General features: G+C 32.5%; 1 protein-coding gene across 1 annotated transcript; it reads right to left on the bottom strand.

Moving 5' to 3' along the window:
• LOC118046965 (NDR1/HIN1-like protein 10) lies at positions 1 to 1,178 on the bottom strand. Its single transcript, XM_035056075.2, has 2 exons — positions 245 to 1,178; positions 1 to 149 (listed from the first exon to the last, which is right to left on the bottom strand). The coding sequence occupies exon 1, from the start codon at positions 1,122 to 1,124 to the stop codon at positions 378 to 380; it is 747 nt and encodes a 248-aa protein (XP_034911966.1). The 5' UTR covers positions 1,125 to 1,178; the 3' UTR covers positions 1 to 149; positions 245 to 377.
• Positions 1,179 to 19,790: the final 18,612 nt, after the last annotated feature.

The raw sequence follows: 19,790 nt of genomic DNA, 5'->3' as shown, positions 1-19,790 counted from the left end.
TTTAAACGAAAGCAATGAATAATGTAACACTTACCTACCAAACAAAGACACAAACAGCAATAACATCCACCATTACAATCCATGTACTTTCAAGATTCCTTTCCTTCCTCTATTAACATCTCAATTTCACAGCAATATAAGAAATCAATCTGAAAAATAAGAATAACCACAATTTCAGGCAAACAGATTCTTGAATGAAATCAGCATTTTTTTTCCCAAAGCACTGTACATGATCCACAAATACCTAAATCAATGTACCCCCGCCAACTCCATTTTCCGAATCCGGAATATCAGTCCTGAGTTAAAAACCAATACAAATTACACTAAGAAACTTCGTCTTCTGCTTCGTCTTACTCACAATCAGTAAAGTTCTCCACTCAGGCATAAACACTACATCGCATGGCACCACCAGTCAAGTTCCCAGATCGACCATTCCTTGAAATCCCAACTGCCACATCATTACAATAAACCCTAAGCAACCTTCTTCTTGTCCAAAACCCTTCAGCCTTAAACCCAGCATCAGCAACAATCCTCAAATTAAAACTCACCAATCCACGCCCTTCATCAGAATTAATCTGACTCACCGTCCGCTGGCCGATATAAGAACTCGTCGCCCCATATTCCACATCGATATCAGTGACATTCCTTTTGCCCTGTCTGAACGGGGGAATCCTCGTCCGGGACAAGACCTCCGATTTATAAAAGATCGAAGTCTGTATCTCATTGTACGAGATTTTCATCTTCTTGTTCGGATTAGAAACCTGATACCTGGCGTTCCAGGTACCAGTCACAGTGGAGGACGATGAGGAGACATTAAAGTTGGAGATAGAGAGAGAGGTGACGCGAAATTCAGGGAAGTGGGGTCGGATGACTAGCCAGCAAATGAAGAGAATGGTGAAAAGGATGCCTGTGAAGATGATTAGAGCGATAATTAAGCGGCGGAGGAAGATGGCGCGTTGGTTAGGGTAAGTTTGGTTGGTGTTGTAGGTGTAAGGGTAAGTGGGTTGATGTGGTGGTGGGGCTTGGTAAGGATAGGCAGAGCCTGCCGGTGGTGGGGCTTGGTAAGTGCCGTTCGGGACAACAGGGTAGCCGGTTGCGGGCCTGGAAGGGTCTGAAGTCGCCATTTTCCCTGATTTTTCGAAGATTTTTGGAAGAGTATTTATGTGCCAACGTTTGGAATCTTGGGCTGGATTGTGCGCCTAATATTAGATGGGAAGCTTTGATGGGGATTCGCCTAATCTTGGGGGGGTTGGGTTTCTGGAGATGGGCTGGGCTATGGATTGTGAATGTAGATGGGAAGCTTTGATGATGAACAACATTAGGATTTGTCTTCATTTCTTCCCTTTTTTTTTTTTTTTATTGCTAGAGTTCAGAGTTTAATTGTTGAGGGAGAAGAAGATTTTTCCTTTTGGATTTAGTTTGAAATTAGAATCAGTTCTCTCTCTCTCAAAATATGTAAAGAAATTAAGATTTTGTTTATGTGATTTTTATAATTTAAAAGTTATTTTTATAAATAATTTATGCAACATGTAAAATGAGAAAGTGATACATTATTTTTTTATATCTTATTTATGAATTTTATTTGTAAACCCCCTTAAAAAATTTATTTAATAATAAAATGGTAAATTAGAACTTCTTTTTAAAATTTTATACTCTTATACTCATTGTTTTTCTTGTGTTGCTCTTATTTGTGGTAGTTGATATTAGAATCAAATGAATGATGGTTAGTTGACTTGTTTTGTTGAATAACTATGACTATAATAAGTGGTTATAAAATAAAATGTGTGTAGGGGATGAAGATATTTTTTTCTAGAGAAAGAAAGGTTTAGGATTTGATGATAAAAGACAAATAGAGATAAATTATAAAATTAACCCGTTGATTGGAGATAATAAACATGTACATACAAGTTAAGGAATTGTCTTGTCAATTAGTAAATATGGAAAAATAGAAAATTAGAGTATTGTAGGAATAGTGATCATGAATCCATGGTCAATTTTTAAAAACTTATTTTAGAGATATAAGAAAAGAAAGCAACCTTTTGATCGAGATGAATATAATATTGAAGCTAAACTATTTGATTATTATGGTTATTTTAAGGATTTGAATCAACCACTAATTTATGATTATGTAGAAAATGATATCATATACAACGACAATAATGGTAGTGATGATATCGTTAATGGTGTCCTTTTTTATAATTTAGAAATCAAGTACAAAAACAAAAATGAAAGATGCTCAACAAAAAAAAATATTATTGATTTAAACTATATTGATCCTATTGACTACAAGTTTAGTGTTATTGTCATGACTCATTTTTTACTCTTAATTTTTGTTTTTAATTATCTTTTATGATGATAATATAATAATAATTAAAAAAAGAGTTCAAAGAGATAAATAAGAAAAAAAGAGAGAATAAATGATTATAAGTTATAGGGACTAAAAAATAATATGAGAAGAATATGTAAAAGAGAAAAATAAAATAAAAACGAGGTAAAGTAAAATTAAAAAAATTAGTGAAAAAGACCTTGCATATTAAGAGAAAATTTAATTAATTAGAAATTCATAATCAATAAGAAAATAATATAATTGCATAATATCATTTTGCTGGTTTAGTTTTTTTATTTTATTTTTTTAACATAGGATCCCAAATAATGAAACAGAAGACATTTAGAAAAAAAAAAAAGAAAAAAAAAAAAAAAAGAAGAAGGATACACACACATAAATTCAAGGAGGAGATTCTTAAAAAGAAAGACCTAGCTAAAAAAAAGCAAAAACCAACATGGAAAAAAAAAAAAAAAAGCAACTTAAAAAATTATCACATTAAAGAGGAGAAGATAGATCGAACTTCTCAACCTCCGATCTCCTAGCTTTGGTGGGCATGATTGACACTGCTTGTACTTACAGGAATGATTGTACTTACAGGAATAAGAAAGAGATGTTAACACTATATAGTCATCCATGTGCCTCCCTTCCATTATAGAACATGTAAAAAATCCATAAAATCCCGACTAGTCATCCAACTTGTGAACAATATACACCAACACTTGTTTTTCCTAACACTGTTTCTCCTTGTTCTAACCTCTCTAGTCTAGTTCTAGTTGACTCCCTTGAGTTGTAAATGTCAATTTTGAACCCTAATGTACGACTTACTTGTTTTTAGAATTATTTATGGCATGTTTGTTGGGTTTTAATTCAAGAATGCTTGGCTGAATATTGTCGTTATTTATTTTATTTTGAGTAATTTGAGAGGCATGAATTATTAATTTTTTAGTTATATTTATTTACATTAATTGACTTGTATTGAATTATTTGTAATATATGAATGATTTTTTAGACGTGTGGATATATTTGGGGATTATGTTGAGACTTGTGTTTAATAACATTGTATTCATCATTTTTTATTCGATAACTCAACTCAATATTAGGCTAATTGTTATTGATTCCTTTACATGAATGTTGTGATGAGAATCAACTAACATCATCAAATGATCCATTAGGGTACCAATTGGACCTATTATAAAATCTAAAACTAAGAAGATCAAAGAAAAAAATTAATAGGCCAAGTCAAGATATTTGAGTTAATAAGTTGCAAATCTGTCATATTGAACCTTTATGTGTTTTTTTGGCAATATCTGAAGCTACATGTTGGATTTCACTGTGATTTTAGTTGGGATAGAAATAAGACATCTGAAGCTTTCTATCAATATATGTTAGGCCCAATAACTCATATAGAAAAAAAAGAATGATGTGTTTAAAGTAAGATTTGAAATCTATAACTAAACAAGAAAAATCATAAAATGATTATTTTCCATATAATTTGTGGATTTCTTAAAAAGGTAGGGATTCCATACATGGGTTGGACATATACACGGCAACTTGATGAATTATTTAGCAAGTATTTTTTTTTTTTTTTTTTTTGCAAGGAGTCCTAACTTTCAACCTTGAGAATTAATTGTCATAGTTTCCATGTTTTCTAAAGAGTCAAAGCCTAAGTCCCATAAGTTTCCTTTTGTTTTGTGGATTTTCTCTTTAGTAATGTTTCCTTATTATTCAAGGACATTTGAGGTAGTTTTTTGATGATATTTATAATGCATAATTTTACTTTAACAAGCACAACTTTTAATTGTGACTATTAAAGATTAATTTGAAATTTACCAGAGTATTTGTAAAGGTTTTTTTTTTTTTAAACAGGGTTAGAATTTTGTAGCAATTAGAGTTCGAGAAGGCCTTGAGATAAAGCCTAAAAGCTACTACATGAGAATTGCATTATTTTCTTAGTGATTTATGATTATTTTTTCAATTTTATTTAGAACTCTTTTGTTATTTTCCATTCTTGTTTAGGATATTTTATATATTATAAATATGTTTATTTAGCTTGTATTTAGGTTATTTAAGGAAGAGACTTGGTTATTTAAAAATAATTAGATATGGTTTGTGCTACGTTGTGGGTCCGTATTTTTCTTTGTGGAAAAAACAATGTCTAGGTGCTATAAGCACATTTTAAATAAATAGAAAAAATAAATTACTTTAGTTATAGTCTTGATCGGGCTTCAATAAGTTGGTTTCATTTTAATTAAACAATAACAAAAAAAAACAACGATAATGAATGAAAAAAAATAAAAGAAAAAGATCACGATAACCTGAAAAAACAAGAAGTATGTAATTGGATAAAAAAAAAAAATCAGGATCGAGTTAACTTGAGGTAGCATAATAAATATGTAAACTTGGTAATAAGATACGAACCAACTCATGTTAACCTATAAAACTCGCAGCTCAAGTTATGAGAATGAGTTAGCCCCTATAGAAAATAAATTTTAAAAAATCACAAAGCCTTTTTTATCTTTAAAAAAACTAATGTTGAACAATGAAATTAGAAAAAAAAAAAAAAAAAGTAAAAAAAAGGTAAAAAAAGAAGACACTGGCCATTTCAACTTTTGAAATTCAAAATCCTAGTTATTAGGATGGAAGTACCATACAAGGAAAATAACAAAATAGAATTTCCAACAAATCTAATACTGAATGATGAATTATCACCACTACACTATCACCATCACCACCACAACAACTAATGTTGCTTTTGCTCCTACTACTACCACTACTACTATTATTGTTCTATTAATGTTAATCCTCCTTCTTTTTTTTCTACTATTACTACTACTACTAAAAAAACATAAATCATAAACTTGATTTGAAGGATAAAATAAAAAACCATAAAAGTTCTAATAAAAAGCCAAGGAAAAAACTAAGAAATCAAAAGAAAATTGACCAAATTATATATATAGAATTGAAAGATTAAATTGAAAAAAAAATAAAAATATAACAAAAGAGAAAAGGACAAAAAAAAAAAAAAAAACAAAAGGATTTAATTTGAAAGAACAATAACAATGAGAACCATAGCTTATTTTTTGAGGTAGGAGAGAGAGATAAGGGAAAAATAGAAGATCAAGCGATGATAAACCAGTCACCATAAGCTGACATGCGTCAACCAGGAAGGAAAAGGAGACGATACAAAATAAAATAATATAGAGAAAGCACATTTTAAACCACCAAGAGATTTCACACGTGTACAACACGCGCCAACAACTTTTTTAATTTAAAAAATATTAATTAAGATGTTGAATGATGTTATTACCCTTGATCAAACCAATAATTAACAAAATACCCGAGGCAAAAATACCCTATTACCCCTGATTCCATATGTTAACTTTTTTGGTTTCTAAGGCATGTGCATAATTTCATGGTACACAAAAAACAAAAAAGACAAAAATACCCCTTTATGATAAAGTTATTTTTTTAGGGGGGCTTTTTGGTTATTTAACTATTCATTAATACAAGAAAAATCTAATAATACCCCTAAAAAAACCTATAATGACTAATTTGCCATGTGAAAATATAAAAATATAAAAATACCCCTAATTCAAAGGCATTAATTTTTTTATGAAGAACAAAAGGGTCATTACACTATAATGGTGAGTATAAAAATATGAATGGGGATTTAATGATTTTGCCTTTTGTTTTAGTTGTTATTTTAAATTATGTGTGTGAGAAATCTTGCATGTACTCTTGGTTCTTCACTAAACTCTTTAAAACTTATCAAAGATTAATTATTTATGTGATGCTCACCTTTATATTTTCAATTCTTGATTCTTTATATTCAAAAGGTGTGAGTTTTCATTTAATAACTATGGTTTCTTGTGTTAGGTAATTATTAGTTCAAGTCTTTATCAATTTAATTTTAGCTTTCTTGGATTATTTGTATATTGTTTGTGAGTTCTAAGGTTCTTACCCTTCGAATACACATCATGTTGACTATCGAATAATAAAATTGGCGAGTTCATATTTGTGTTCCTTAGTGTATTATTTTGGTATTTTTGTTTGTTGTGGCATATTGGTGATATGTGGACATATTTGTTGGATTGTGTTGAGTCTTGTGTTTAATAACATTATATTTATTTAAGAACTCAACCCAATATTAGGTTACCTGTTATTAGACCCTATTTTTAGATATTGACTATCAAGTAATAGAATTGGTGGATATACATTCATGTTCCTTGTTATATTAATTTAGTATTTTTTTATTGGCATATTAACGATGTGTAGACAGTTTTGTTGGATTATGTTGGGATTTGTGTTTCATAACTATGTATTCATCATCTTTTATTCGGGAACTCCACCTTAAATAAAGCTACCTATTATTCGCTCTTAGATGTTGACTATAAAATAATAGAATTGGTAGGTACACATTCATGTTCTTTGATATATTGTTTTGGTATTTTTACTCACTATGATGTATTGATCACCATATATGTTGAGAGTTCATTACAGGGTTTGATGACCCATTCTCAACTTCTATCTTTGATGGTTTTGTGGATACAACACATATTAACGAAGTAAGTTTGAGGTTTAAAATTCATTACTCCAAAAGCTAATAAGAATGAAACAATTTGCTAATTATTGTGTTTTATACAAATTTTAAGATGAAGAGATTGGAGTTGAAATACAAAATTATTATACTCTTGAAATGAAAAAAGAAAAGAGATTGAAGAGCCTTAATTAGACATCCACAAGGTCGAGACAAGATTAATTTAAACCATAGTTTTAAACCCGGCCTGGTCCAAGGCCCGGGTTCTGGGTTTTGACCGTGTCATCGGGTTTTGACCGGGTTGCCCGGGTCAATTCTGATTTTTTAAAAAATCAAAACGACATCATTTTAGTAGAAAAATAAAAGTCAACGGGTTGCAACCGGGTTTTTGACCAGGTCTTGCCGAGTCAACCTGCTGGGTCAGTCAGGTCACTCTGAGTTTTGACTTTTCCTATTTTTTCTTAAGCCTAACCCGGTTTCAACCCCGAGTCGGAATGTCATATCAGGCCGGGTTTTAAAACTATGATTTAAACCCAATGATGAGTTTTTTCTCAACCGAAGGAGACTAATGTAGGAGGTTTTCAAGGGAAATTATATATTTTTCCTTATTTTTTTAACTTTTTCCTATTTAGTTTAGAAAATTGAATAATATGTTTAATAATTTTATTTTTTCCTAGTTTGTTTAGGATTTTTATTACCTTTTCTTTATTTTTAAGTTTTCTAGTTTGTCCAGATTATTTTTGGATTTATTTAAAAATTTATAAACCTTTTAAAAATACAAACTACTTGAAAAAAAATATTTAATAATAACATTATAAATTAAGGTTTTTGTGTGATTTTTTCTTTCAAAATTCTTGTAATATTATCCTTGTTATCCTTCTTATGTTATTTTTGTTTGTATCAGTTTGCGTCATATATAATCTGGTATATAGTATAGGCTAGCAAAAATCTTTTGTAGGCTGATTGTTACTCATCAATTCTGTATATCGTATGGCATCAAGATTTATTGATGTAATGATATTCCAAAGAAACTACTATATATGAAAGTGGTGGAACAAAATACAACATTTTTTACCATTGAAAGGGAATGCCGAGCTAGGGAGGTCAAGGAGCAAATAAATAAATAAACAAGGAAAGAAATGTTGGGGAAGCACGTGAAATGCAGAGTGCTAGCAGACATGGATATATACCTCTATTGCACATAATTGAAAATTAAAAAAAAAAAAAAAAAAAATCCTAAATGATGCATGCATTGATAGAGTATAATTAATGATTGGATGCACTATAGAGTAAAGAGGGAAATAATGGTGGTAGATCAAGCAGGAGCTGCTCAATTCAATTCACTGTTAAATCTTCTCATATTAAAATTGTCTAATAAATCCATTCCAATTTTCCAATCGTTGCTTAGCCATTGGCATATCCTTGGACGTAAAAATCCCATTAATTCCATGTTAAATTCCCTTACCATGCTTGAAACTCGTAAATACTCACCAAAAATTGGACTCTCGAGATTCTTCTTTCTTTTATATACGAATGGAAAATACAGAATTTGAATGGCTAGAAAGAGGGAAAATATAAGTAATTGCAGGAAATTAAGCATGAAAAGACCCAAAAAAAACCCTAGAGTGAAACAAACAGGATGAACAAAACAATTGACACAACATAGATGTAATTCCTAAATATTCTGCAGCATCTGGTCACAATTCTTTTCCACTGCCCATTGACATCACACTCACTGGAACCAAACACCAACGTTGTCACATTGGAAGGAAATTCAATCTTCACGTCATCATCACACGCTGCCTTGATCAAATCCTTCTCGACAGGCCACGTCCACCCTCCATACTTTTCCTTGGCATGCAACTCCGTTGTCAGACTCACAGCTGCACCTCTAGAAGATGAGTTATCTTTAACCTGAAAAAACAAGCTCGGAAACGCAGCCTGTAATGTTTTCTGGGTTTTCCCAGGTTGGTGAAACGGTGGAAGAGTAATGGTCGAGAGACTTCCATTCCCATAAAGCAACAAGGCAACGACTTTTTCATAAGACATGGTCTTCCTATTTGGGTTTTTCGTGGAGAAGGTAACGTTGAAGTTTGCGGTTATGGCGTTAGAGGAGACATTGAGGATTGTTAGGGAGGAGGAGCTGACATTGAATTGGGGGGTTTCAGGCTGAAGAAAGATGATGCCACGAGTTATGACTGGAACGGAAACAAGTAGTATGAATGATACTGTGATGAAGAGAAAGAAAACGATGCAGTCGTATACCTTGGCTTTTGTTGAGTGAAGTTTGGGGATTTTAGTGGTGGTGGTGGTGGTGGGGGGTGGTTGAGACATGGGAGGTTTCTGAGGCGGAGTGGGAGTCGAGTTTTGGGAGTCGTGATTTATTACGCTTTTGGGTTTCCTTTTGTTTCGAGGAATACCAACTTAACGCAGAGAAATTTTCCAAAAACAATATTATGAAACCACAATATCAATGGGATGGGCCACTATATTGTGAATTGTGGACCCACATTTAACTTTCAAAAACGAAAAAAAAATTAAAAAAAAAATTGTAATATTTATTTTTTAATTCGATGATGAAGAATATCCTTGAAAATAATATATTAATAACATCTAGTAAGTAAATGGGTTTACTAGAATACCGATGTGTGTTTGTATTTTACCATTGAATTGAGAATAAATTTTATAATACTTATTTATTATTAGTTCTTTTGTAAGTTCACTTTGAATAAATATTTAGATATAAAGACGAAATATAACATCATCACATTTAATCTAATTAAAAGAGAAATAAACTTAATTTCTTGATCAAAAATAGATTTTTTGTTCCTCTATCCTGAATTGCATGTAGATATTCTGTAGAGTAGCTATCAATAGTTATTTAATCATCAAATTGAAGTATGAGAAGAAATTTTATATAGTTGTTTTTTATAAATTTACTTTGACAATAGATTTAGACATAAAAATAAAAGATAAAATCATATCTATTCTAATTAAAAATAAATAAATATTGTTTTGTGATCATCGCAATAATTTTTTTGTTTCTCTGTCCTCCAATTATCACTAATTATTTCTCAAATAATACAATTTTTATATAACAAGTCCTTTTGCTATTTTAAAACATTTCATATATTTCCTATATTGAAATAAAAAATTGAAGAATTTAAATAATTTAAATCTTGAAGTTTTAGGTTAAACCCCCTTTTCTTATTATATATATATTTTTTTTTATTTGACAAAGGAATAAAAGTTTTAGCAACAACACAATTTTTCAGAATAAATAAATAAATAAACTCAAAACAATTAAAATAAAAATTTTCAAATAATTTGAATACACACTGAAAGAACATATTTTTTATTTATCCAAAACTTCTTTTTTTGTTAATAATTTTTTTGGAAAAAAATATCTTTTTTTTATATAAGAAGCATTATTTTCCATATAAAAACTTATCATGACTTGTAAAATAAATTTAAACAAAAAAAATATAAAAAATAAAATCTCCATTTTTATGCCATTGTATATATATATAAAATAATTCAATAAAATAATATAAAAATCAATAATAGATAAAATATATACACACACACACACACCCAAGCAGTGCACCCAGGCGTTTTATATGCTAAGTGCTCAAACTTTGCAGTTTAGACTAGGGATGATTATTTTCAGTTTGGTTTAATTTTTATCAAAAATAAAATAATTAAGATAGGTTTTTTTCTGGAAAACAAATAAAACCGATTCAAACCGATCGGTTTCAGTTAAGGTTCGATTATTTTAGGAGGAAAAAACCGGTTCAAAATGATTTGGCTTGGTTTTTTCGGTGACTCGGCTTTTTTCCGGTTTATTTTAGTTTGGGTTCGGTTTGGTTCAGTTTTTTCAATTTTAGGCCTATAAAACCAAAACCAAACCAAACTAATTGTTTTTTAATTATAATCGGGTTTTTTCACGGTTCAGTTTGTTGTTATTTTTTTCATGATTTTCTCAGTTTAATTCAATTTTTTGGTTTTTTTTACTCGCCTCTAGTTTAGTCTGAAGAGAGCCCACACTCTCTTGGCCTTCCTCTTTTATGCTAAGTGTCAATATTCTCTCATTCTATTTAATTTCAATGAATTTAAAATATTTTTTAATTTCAATAAATTAAAATATTTTATTCAATAAGTATAAATACTTCATATATTATTATTTTCAAATAATTTATCTTTTATATTATTATAAACTTATAGATTGTTGAATTTCTTGTAGGCAACATCATTAATTTTATTGTTTAAAAACTCACAGTTGACGTCTGAATGTCAAATTTTTCAAGTATAAAATGAATAATTTTTCACGTGATTTAAAACACATGTAAGGACTGTTTAATTATTATTATCTATCGGGATATTTAATTTCATTATACATTTCTTGTTAATTGTGATAGAGATGTAATTCATGTATCAAGTTTATCAATTGAAAAGAAATATTATTGTTATTTTGAATTTATGAAGTTTGGGTTCTAAAAAAAAATATAAAGTTTTATAAGTATTTTATTAATAGATATTTATTCCATAATAAAAAAATATGGTCAGGACTTAAAGACATATAAGAATGGATTTTAATAAGTTTGAAGACAACTACTTCATGTTACAAAAAAAAAACTATTAAAAAAAAAAACTATTAAATTACAATATCTTGGAGAATAAAATGTTTACTACCACTGTTGCCGACAATGGAAAGAAAGTTGTCGCATGTAAGAGTGATTGTACCGCTTGTTGGGACTCGAGATATTGTTGCAGTGGGGCGTATTCGACTCCTCATACTTGCAAAAAGCAAGCCATCACTCTAAATCAAGGTTATCACTCTAAATCAAGGTTGTCAATTCCTGTTTTCGACAGGATATTTTGTTTTTTTCAATTAAATAGAATGTTTTAGTTTTGTAGTGTTTAACGTGCCGTTTCGAGGTTGTACATATATATTATATATATATATATATATATATATATATATATATATATATATAATAATTCAAATTCAAATAAATTAATTATAAATTATGCAATACAAATACAATGCCAAACAAATATAATTTCAAAATTTAAAATATTTCTAAATAGTTAAGATTAAATAGATCTTTAACTTAAAGTAATTCAACTTAAACAAAATATCAAAATATTATGAAAGTAAAATATTTTAACAAAAAATATTTTAAATATAAAGTTAGGTCAATGTTATCAAGTGGCTAATGAAATCTAAAATATCCCTTATTTTGCTCAAATTCCTACAAAAATATAAACATGCAAAAAAAAAAAACATGAATATAAATCATATATATTAGTGATAAATCTAATTATAAAAAATTAATATTATTGTTAATGAAAATAGTAATAATAATTTTCAATATTATTATTAATATTATTGATATTGAAAATAGTAATGAAAAAGAGTTTTTTTATAATCGAGTGGTTTAATTAATGAAATTGAGCAAGGTTCAATTTGATTCAATGACTTTTCAAGAGCGGAATGAAACATGTGGAATGAAACAGGAACGTTTTGGACGGAATTTAGCCGAAAAATCCGGAACGGACCGAGATTTAAAATGAGATGAAATTTGTTTTGTTTCGTTTTTTGAATTGGTATGGAATGTATTATAGAATAGGATTCTAATATAGGATGTTGTAATCATTACAGTTACTCATGTATCTATTAGAATAGGATTCTAATATAGGATGTTGTAATCATTACAGTTACTGCAGTGTTCTACTGCCTCTATATAAATAGGAAGGTTGGCTAAGGCACAACCCAACACATTTCATTATTCTCAACTTGGTATCAGAGCCACAAAACCCTAAATAAATTAAACCTACTTTTCTCATAGCCTCCCAACCTCCCTTCTTCAATGGAACAACCACCACATACATCTTCAAATTCTACAGCACCAGCAGTCCAGCTTTCTTCTTCTTCGACAGTGCAACCCTCTTCTCTTGCAGCACCTCCTCTGATTTCCTCTACTGCGTCACCGCCTGGATTCTCTTATGCCATGGCTAGTGAACGCCTCCTCTTGCAGCCCACGTTTGCTGCCTCTACTGCCGCAAGCATTATCTCCCTTTCTCACACTCATCAAGTCATCTCCCTCAAATTAACAAACACCAATTATTTATATTGGCGTATGCAAATGCTGCCTTATCTCCTAAGCCAAGGAGTTTTTGGTTTTGTTGATAGCTCCAACACATGTCCATCAACACATGTTCTTGCCCATGATGGTATCTCTCTTCAGGTAAATCCGCTTTTTCAAACCTGAAAACAACAGGACCAACTCATTCTAAGTGCTCTTCTTTCCTCCCTATCTATGGAAGTTTTGAATCTTGTTGTTGGCTGTCAAAGTTCTTGTTCAACTTGGGGCACTCTTGAGCGAGCTCTCGCTTCCACTTCCAACTCTCGTATTATGCAACTTCACAGCCCTCTTTAGGATATTCGACGGGGTGATGAATCAATAACTCAATTTATGCAAAAAGCGAAGGCCTTATTTGATGAATTGGTCGTTGCTGGTCGGCCAATTTCACTTGAAGATTTCAATTTATATGTGTTTCGTGGTCTTCGGGGAGAGTTTAAAGACTTAGTTACCAGTCTTATTACCAAGGCTGAACCTTTATTCATATGCAGATCTTCACAGCCATCTCCTCACACATGAATTTCTTCACAAATCTTTTACTGCCATACATGCTCCTCTGCTGCCCACACCCAGCATTCCATCTTCTACTCTTGTTGCACAGTACCAGACTTTTAGCAATTCTGGCCGTAGTAGGGGCCGCTTCAACGGTGGCTGGCGTCCAACCAGTCATATAGCAGAGGCAACCGATTTGCTGGCTCCAGACCTGATCACCACAGCTTCCAAAACTTCTCCTTCGGTGACAATAGGCAGGGCTTTTGGCAGCGTAATAAGGGACAGAATCCACGCTGCCAACTGTGTCAGAATTTCGGCCATACAACTCCCCATTGCCCTCAATTCCAGCAGCGAGGTTATGGCCAACAACGTACTGCCAACCTGGTGCAGCGCAATCTCTCCTCAACTGGTTTTGTTGATTGGTTTCCAGATATCGATGCCAATCAACACGTCACACCTGATCTTGCCACCTTGACCGCTTCAGAACCGTATCTTGGTAATGATAATTTGCATATTGGTGATGGTAAGGGCCTTCCTATATCTCATCTTGGTCATACAAAAATATATACACCACATCGTTTTTTCACCTTATCTAATGTTCTTCATGTTCCTGCAATCACAAAACCCCTGCTCACTGTTCAGAAATTTTGTCTTGATAATAATGTTTATTTTGAATTTCACCCTCATGTGTTTTATGTCAAGGATTTCAACACCCATGAAGTCCTTCTCTCAGGTCAGAGTAAAGATGGTCTCTATGCCCTGACCAAGTCTTCCGTCACGTCAGTTCCTCAAGCCTATTGGTCTCCTTGCACTTCTGCCTCTGCCGATTTATGGCATCGTCGACTAGGTCATCCTACTTCATGTATCTTTCAATTGTTAATCTCGAAAAATAAGATTATTTGTAACAACAAACGTCTTAATTTTCAATGTCAAAGTTGTCCTTTAGGAAAATCATCGTGTTTGTCTTTATGACCTACTGGTCACAAAACTTCTACTCCACTTGAATTAATTTTTAGTGATGTATGGGGCCCTGCTCCTCTTTTTTCTTCAGATGGCTATCGTTATTTTGTTATCTTCGTTGATGCTTATACTAAATATGTATGGTATTATCCTCTCGTTGCCAAGTTTGATGTTTACTCTATTTTTCATCAATTTCAGACTCTTGTCGAACGTCAATTTTTCTTAAAAATAAAATATGTTCAAACTAATTGGGGCGGTGAATACCAAAAACTATCCATATTTTTTCAAACCATTGGTATTCATCATCGTCTGATTTGTCCCCACACTCATGAACAAAATGGAATAGTAAAGCGTTGTCATAGGCATATTGTGGAAACAGGTCTTACTCTTTTAGGGAAATGTAAAGCACCTTTTCAATTATGGAATTATGCTTTTGAAACCTCTGTTTATCTTATAAATCGCATGCCTACTGCTATTCTTGCCTATCGCTCTCCGTTTGATTGTTTATTTCAATAGTCTCCTGATTATCATTTTTTGCGTACCTTTGGGTGTCTCTGTTTTTCTTTTCTACGTCCATATAATAATCATAAATTGGATTTTCGTTCCTCTCCATGTGTGTTTTTTGGATATAGTTCCTCGCATCTTGGTTATCGATGTCTTGACATTGCATCTCAGCTTATTTATATTTCATTTCATGTCCGCTTCCATGAACATGTGTTTCCATTTGATAATTCTGAACAGATTGCAAAGGTCTCCACCACAACCCCCACCCCACCCGCTACTGTCACCCTTCCAAATTTGCTAAACCACCCACCGCTACCCGCTTTCACTAGCCACCCAAACAGCCCACAACACTCTGTTTTGTCACTCCAAACAGCCACCCGACCACAGCTTCCACCCATCCCTTGGCCATCATCCCATGCTTGTTTATCTAACCCTTATGATGCAGGTTCAAATCGTCAATTGGTCTCCTCTCCTCATGGTCTTGGGTTACTTTATAATCCTTCCTCTGCTTCGCCCTCCCTGACCAGCACTCCTGCAGCTTCAGTCTCTACCTCCAGCCCCTCCTCTGCTGACAGTTTTGTACTTGAGGCTACTTCTTTATCATCCCCTCCCACTGGTATGCAACTTATGGTTGATTTGTCTTCTTATTAGCTACCACAGGTCTCCTCGCTACAACCGTCTTCCCCTGCATCTCCAACAGCACACAGCAGACATCCTATGACTCTTAGACCGCGGCAGCCGAAGACAGCTAATCTAGTTGCTTCTACTGCCGCTACTTCTACCTTCACGCGGGTACTGTATTCTCCCTCTTCTGAGCCTTTTGCATTCTCTGATGCTGACCGATATACAGTTTGACATAATGTTATGTGTGATGAGATCGCCGCTTTACGTGAAAATCGCACTTGGTCTTTGGTTCCATTTCATCCTTCGATGAACGTTGTTGGCAGTAGATGGGTATATCGGATCAAACATCGTGTTGATGGTAATATTGAGTGCTATAAAGCGCGCCTTGTTGCTAGAGGTTTTACCCAGCAAGAAGGTATTGATTATTCTGAAACCTTCAATCCAGTTATTAAGCAGGCCACTGTTCGATTGGTTTTCTCTATTGCGGTTTCGTGAAATTGGAAGATTTATTAGCTTGATATTCATAATGCCTTCCTCAATGGTGTTCTTACTGAAGAGGTCTACATGAAACAACCTCCAGGTTTTGTTGACTCTTCTCTTTCATCTCATGTGTGCAGATTGCATAAATCATTGTATGGTTTGAAACAGACACCGAGAGCATGGTACACTCGTCTAAGTGATTTTTTGCTCTTCATCGGTTTCCGAGCTTTCAAGGTTGACATCTCCCTGTTTATCTTATCTGATGGTACTAATATATTTTATCTCCTGGTGTATGTTGATGATATTCTGCTTATGGGTAGCAACTTTGCTATGCTCCATCACCTTATACAGTTACTCAGCTTTGAGTTCAAGCTTCGTGACTTAGGTGTTGTTCACTACTTTCTGGGTATTGAAGTTCAGTCTACCAGTATGGGTTTAATGTTGCGTCAACATAAATATATTCTTGACATCCTCACCCGAGCTGGTATGACTTCCTGTAAACCAGTTGATACTCCAGTCTCCCCTTCGAAAGTCATTTTATTACCGGATCATTCATTCTCTGATCCTACACGATTTCGTCAAATCGTGGGTGCTCTTCAATATCTTACCTTCACCCGTCCATATATATGCTTTGCTGTTAACAGAGTTTGTCAGTTTATGCATGCTCCTATAGATTCTCATTGGGCTGCTGTCAAACGTATTTTACGCTATCTTAAAGGTACAACATCTTATGGTTTCCATATCACTCGAGGCTCCTCTTTTGCTCTACATGGCTTTACAGATGCAAATTGGGCTGGTAGTATTGATGATCACAAGTCTACGGGCGGCTATCTTGTCTTTTTTGGCCAGACGCCGATTTCTTGGAAATCTGGCAAGCAACGCACTTTTGCTCGCTCCTCTACTGAGGCTGAGTATAAAGCCCTTGCTGATGGTACCGCTAAAGTCATTTGGCTTCATTACTTGTTAACAGATTTACAGGTTCCCTCAGTCTCTGCCCCTATCATTTGGTGTGATAATCTTGGTGCTACCTATCTCTCAGCAAAACTTATCTTCTATGCTCGTACTAAGCATGTTGAAGTGGATTATCACTTTGTCTGTGATCGTGTTGCCAAGAAAGAAATTCAGATTCATTTTATTCCCTCTCGGGATCAACTTGCTGATGTCTTCACTAAACCGCTTCCTGTTGCATCCTTTACTGCTTTTCGATTCAAACTTCGAGTTGATCCCCCACCCTCAGCTTGAGGGGGCATATTATAGAATAGGATTTTAATATAGGATGTTGTAATCATTACAGTTACTCATGTATCTATCAAAATAGGATTCTAATATAGGATGTTGTAATCATTACAGTTACTGCAGTGTTCTACTGTCTCTATATAAATAGGAAGGTTGGCTAAGGCACAACCTAACACATTTCATTATTCTCAACTGAATGTTTCAGCCATTCCGGGCGGAATGAAACGGAATTGACAACCTTGCTCTAAATTCTTTAAGGTTGTTTATCCTCATTAAAGCTTACAGTTATGCTTATGATGATCAGACCAGTAGTATTACTTGTGATGCTGCTGACTATGTTATTAGTTTCTGCCCTTCCTCTTCCTCCAAATAATTTATTTACGTTCTATATTAAGTTTTAATAAATTTGTGTACTAATTAACGTGTAAATATCTCTCCAAACAAATAATTTGTGATACAGAAGTAGGGTTGGAGGATATATATCCAGCAGCTTTTTCATGCGAAGCAAACTCGAGTCCCAGTAACTCCAAACTTTGATGTTGTGAAAAAATCAATTTAATTTAATAGTTTAAATTATTAAATAAAATTAATTTAAAATATTTTAATATTATATTAAAGAATCAATTTAATCTAATAACTTAAACTATATTAATTACCAACCTAGGAAAAAGGTCTCCGAAAAGACTCGATACAGAAAATCAAGTAGTTGTGTCTGATGGTTCTCACAATGCATCATTACCCTTAATTGGTGTTAAAGAAAAGAAATCAACTAAATATTGGAATTTATCACAATTACATTGGAGAAATCAATTTAAATATCTCAATAAAATGATATGAACCTTGTCTATCAAACAAATGATTTACTACAACTACAAATAATTCCAGCTAGCGGCCACCGCTACACCAATTATTTCGGCAGCCTACGGCATGGCTACAAATAGCAAGTCCCGATGGGCAACATGAGGCGTGGATGTTGTTTATTGTCAAATAAAAATTAAAACATAAGAGAATAATAATGAAAAGAGAAAAAAGAAAATAATAATGAAAAGAGAAAAAATAATAAATGAGAAAATACTAAACAATTGGTTGTTGATTATACAAGCAAAAAACCAACTCCAGGCACGATCTCACTAACAAGCCCTTGAGGAAACATTAGATGTCTGTGGATAGATCCAAGAACTTCAACCACGCTTTCCAAAAAATAGAATCAGAAACACTACGATAGCTGCAAGAACGAAACTTGCTACAAGCAATTTTATAATAAGCTTGCAATCTTTAGTTTCGAGTAAAGACTCAATATCTTGTGGATCTGCCATTGCCAAGGAGTAATTCTTATGAATAAAATCAAGAAGGCAAAAAAAAAAATAATAAATCCCTGAACAAATGTATTTGAGAAACCCTAGACTTGGTTGATTTGTTTGAAAGAAATAAGAATTTCTTGCTGCCATTTATAGGGTGTTTTTGGAGACCAACTCCAAGGAACATGCACAATTAATTTCATTAATGATAATTATTATAGATTCACGAGTGAATCTTAAATATATGTTGCTGCTTTTATGAAAATATTTTCCTTCATTTAAGACATTAAAAAATATTTTTAAAAATCAATATTATTTACTAGTTTAATAGCTGGTTGAGTAATGTTGTCAAGGTAAAATAATAACTTTCCTAATTACTTAACTTTATTGACTTGCATTCTCTACGATTTTTTTAATTTTCCTAATTTTAAAATTATTATTTTTTAATATTAAAAGAGCCTGAAAAATTAATATTAAAAAAACTAAATTTAGAAAAAAAAAAACTATATATTATGAAAACTGTAATAAGATCTGTTGTGGCGAAACAAAATCTTGTTTAAATGCTTCGTTTTGTTTTTATCATACTTTAAAAGGCTTCATAAGAAACAAGATTTATAAAAATCCATTTAAGCAAAAATTAACTTATTGAAGATGACTGGTATAGGGTGTTGACTTCCTTGATTTTTGGCTTTTTGCCATAATTCCATAAAGTTACCAAAATTCTTAAGAACCCTAATTTGATAAACGCTTTTCTTAACTCAATAGTCGCCACCAAACCACAAAATCAACATGGTTTCTGAAGATGCAGCAAAATTTAAGCAATAAAAAATATATTCTAGCCGTTAAATTTGGGCTCCAAACAGCTAGGCCTTGCATTTCCAGCTTGCATGTAAAACTCTCTTCTCCAGCCATGCATTTCCCGTGCAAACACACTTCCATGAATATATATATATATATATATATACTCACTCACATTTTTTAAAATCCAAAGAAGATCTAATGGCTAGGAAGGAATAGTATGCATGGGCATACATGTAGAAAATATCTTGCTTAGACGATATATACAAAAAGCCTTTTGCATTATATATTTATCTAAAACAAAATTTTACTCTAAAAAAATTTCAAGGCTAGGACCTAGGAGAAACCCTAAAACAATTTCCTATATAATCCATTGGACACAGCTGCAT

This window comes from Populus alba, chromosome 1 (genome assembly GCF_005239225.2).
Source record: "Populus alba chromosome 1, ASM523922v2, whole genome shotgun sequence".
Lineage (NCBI taxonomy): Eukaryota > Viridiplantae > Streptophyta > Magnoliopsida > Malpighiales > Salicaceae > Populus > Populus alba.
The sequence above is the reverse complement of the archived record's forward strand: the minus strand, read 5'-3'. Positions and strand labels throughout refer to the sequence as shown.

Excerpts from the sequence above, each read along its gene's own strand:
- LOC118046965 (XM_035056075.2), bottom strand. The coding sequence starts at position 1,124 with ATGGCGACTTCAGACCCTTCCAGGCCCGCAACCGGCTACCCTGTTGTC.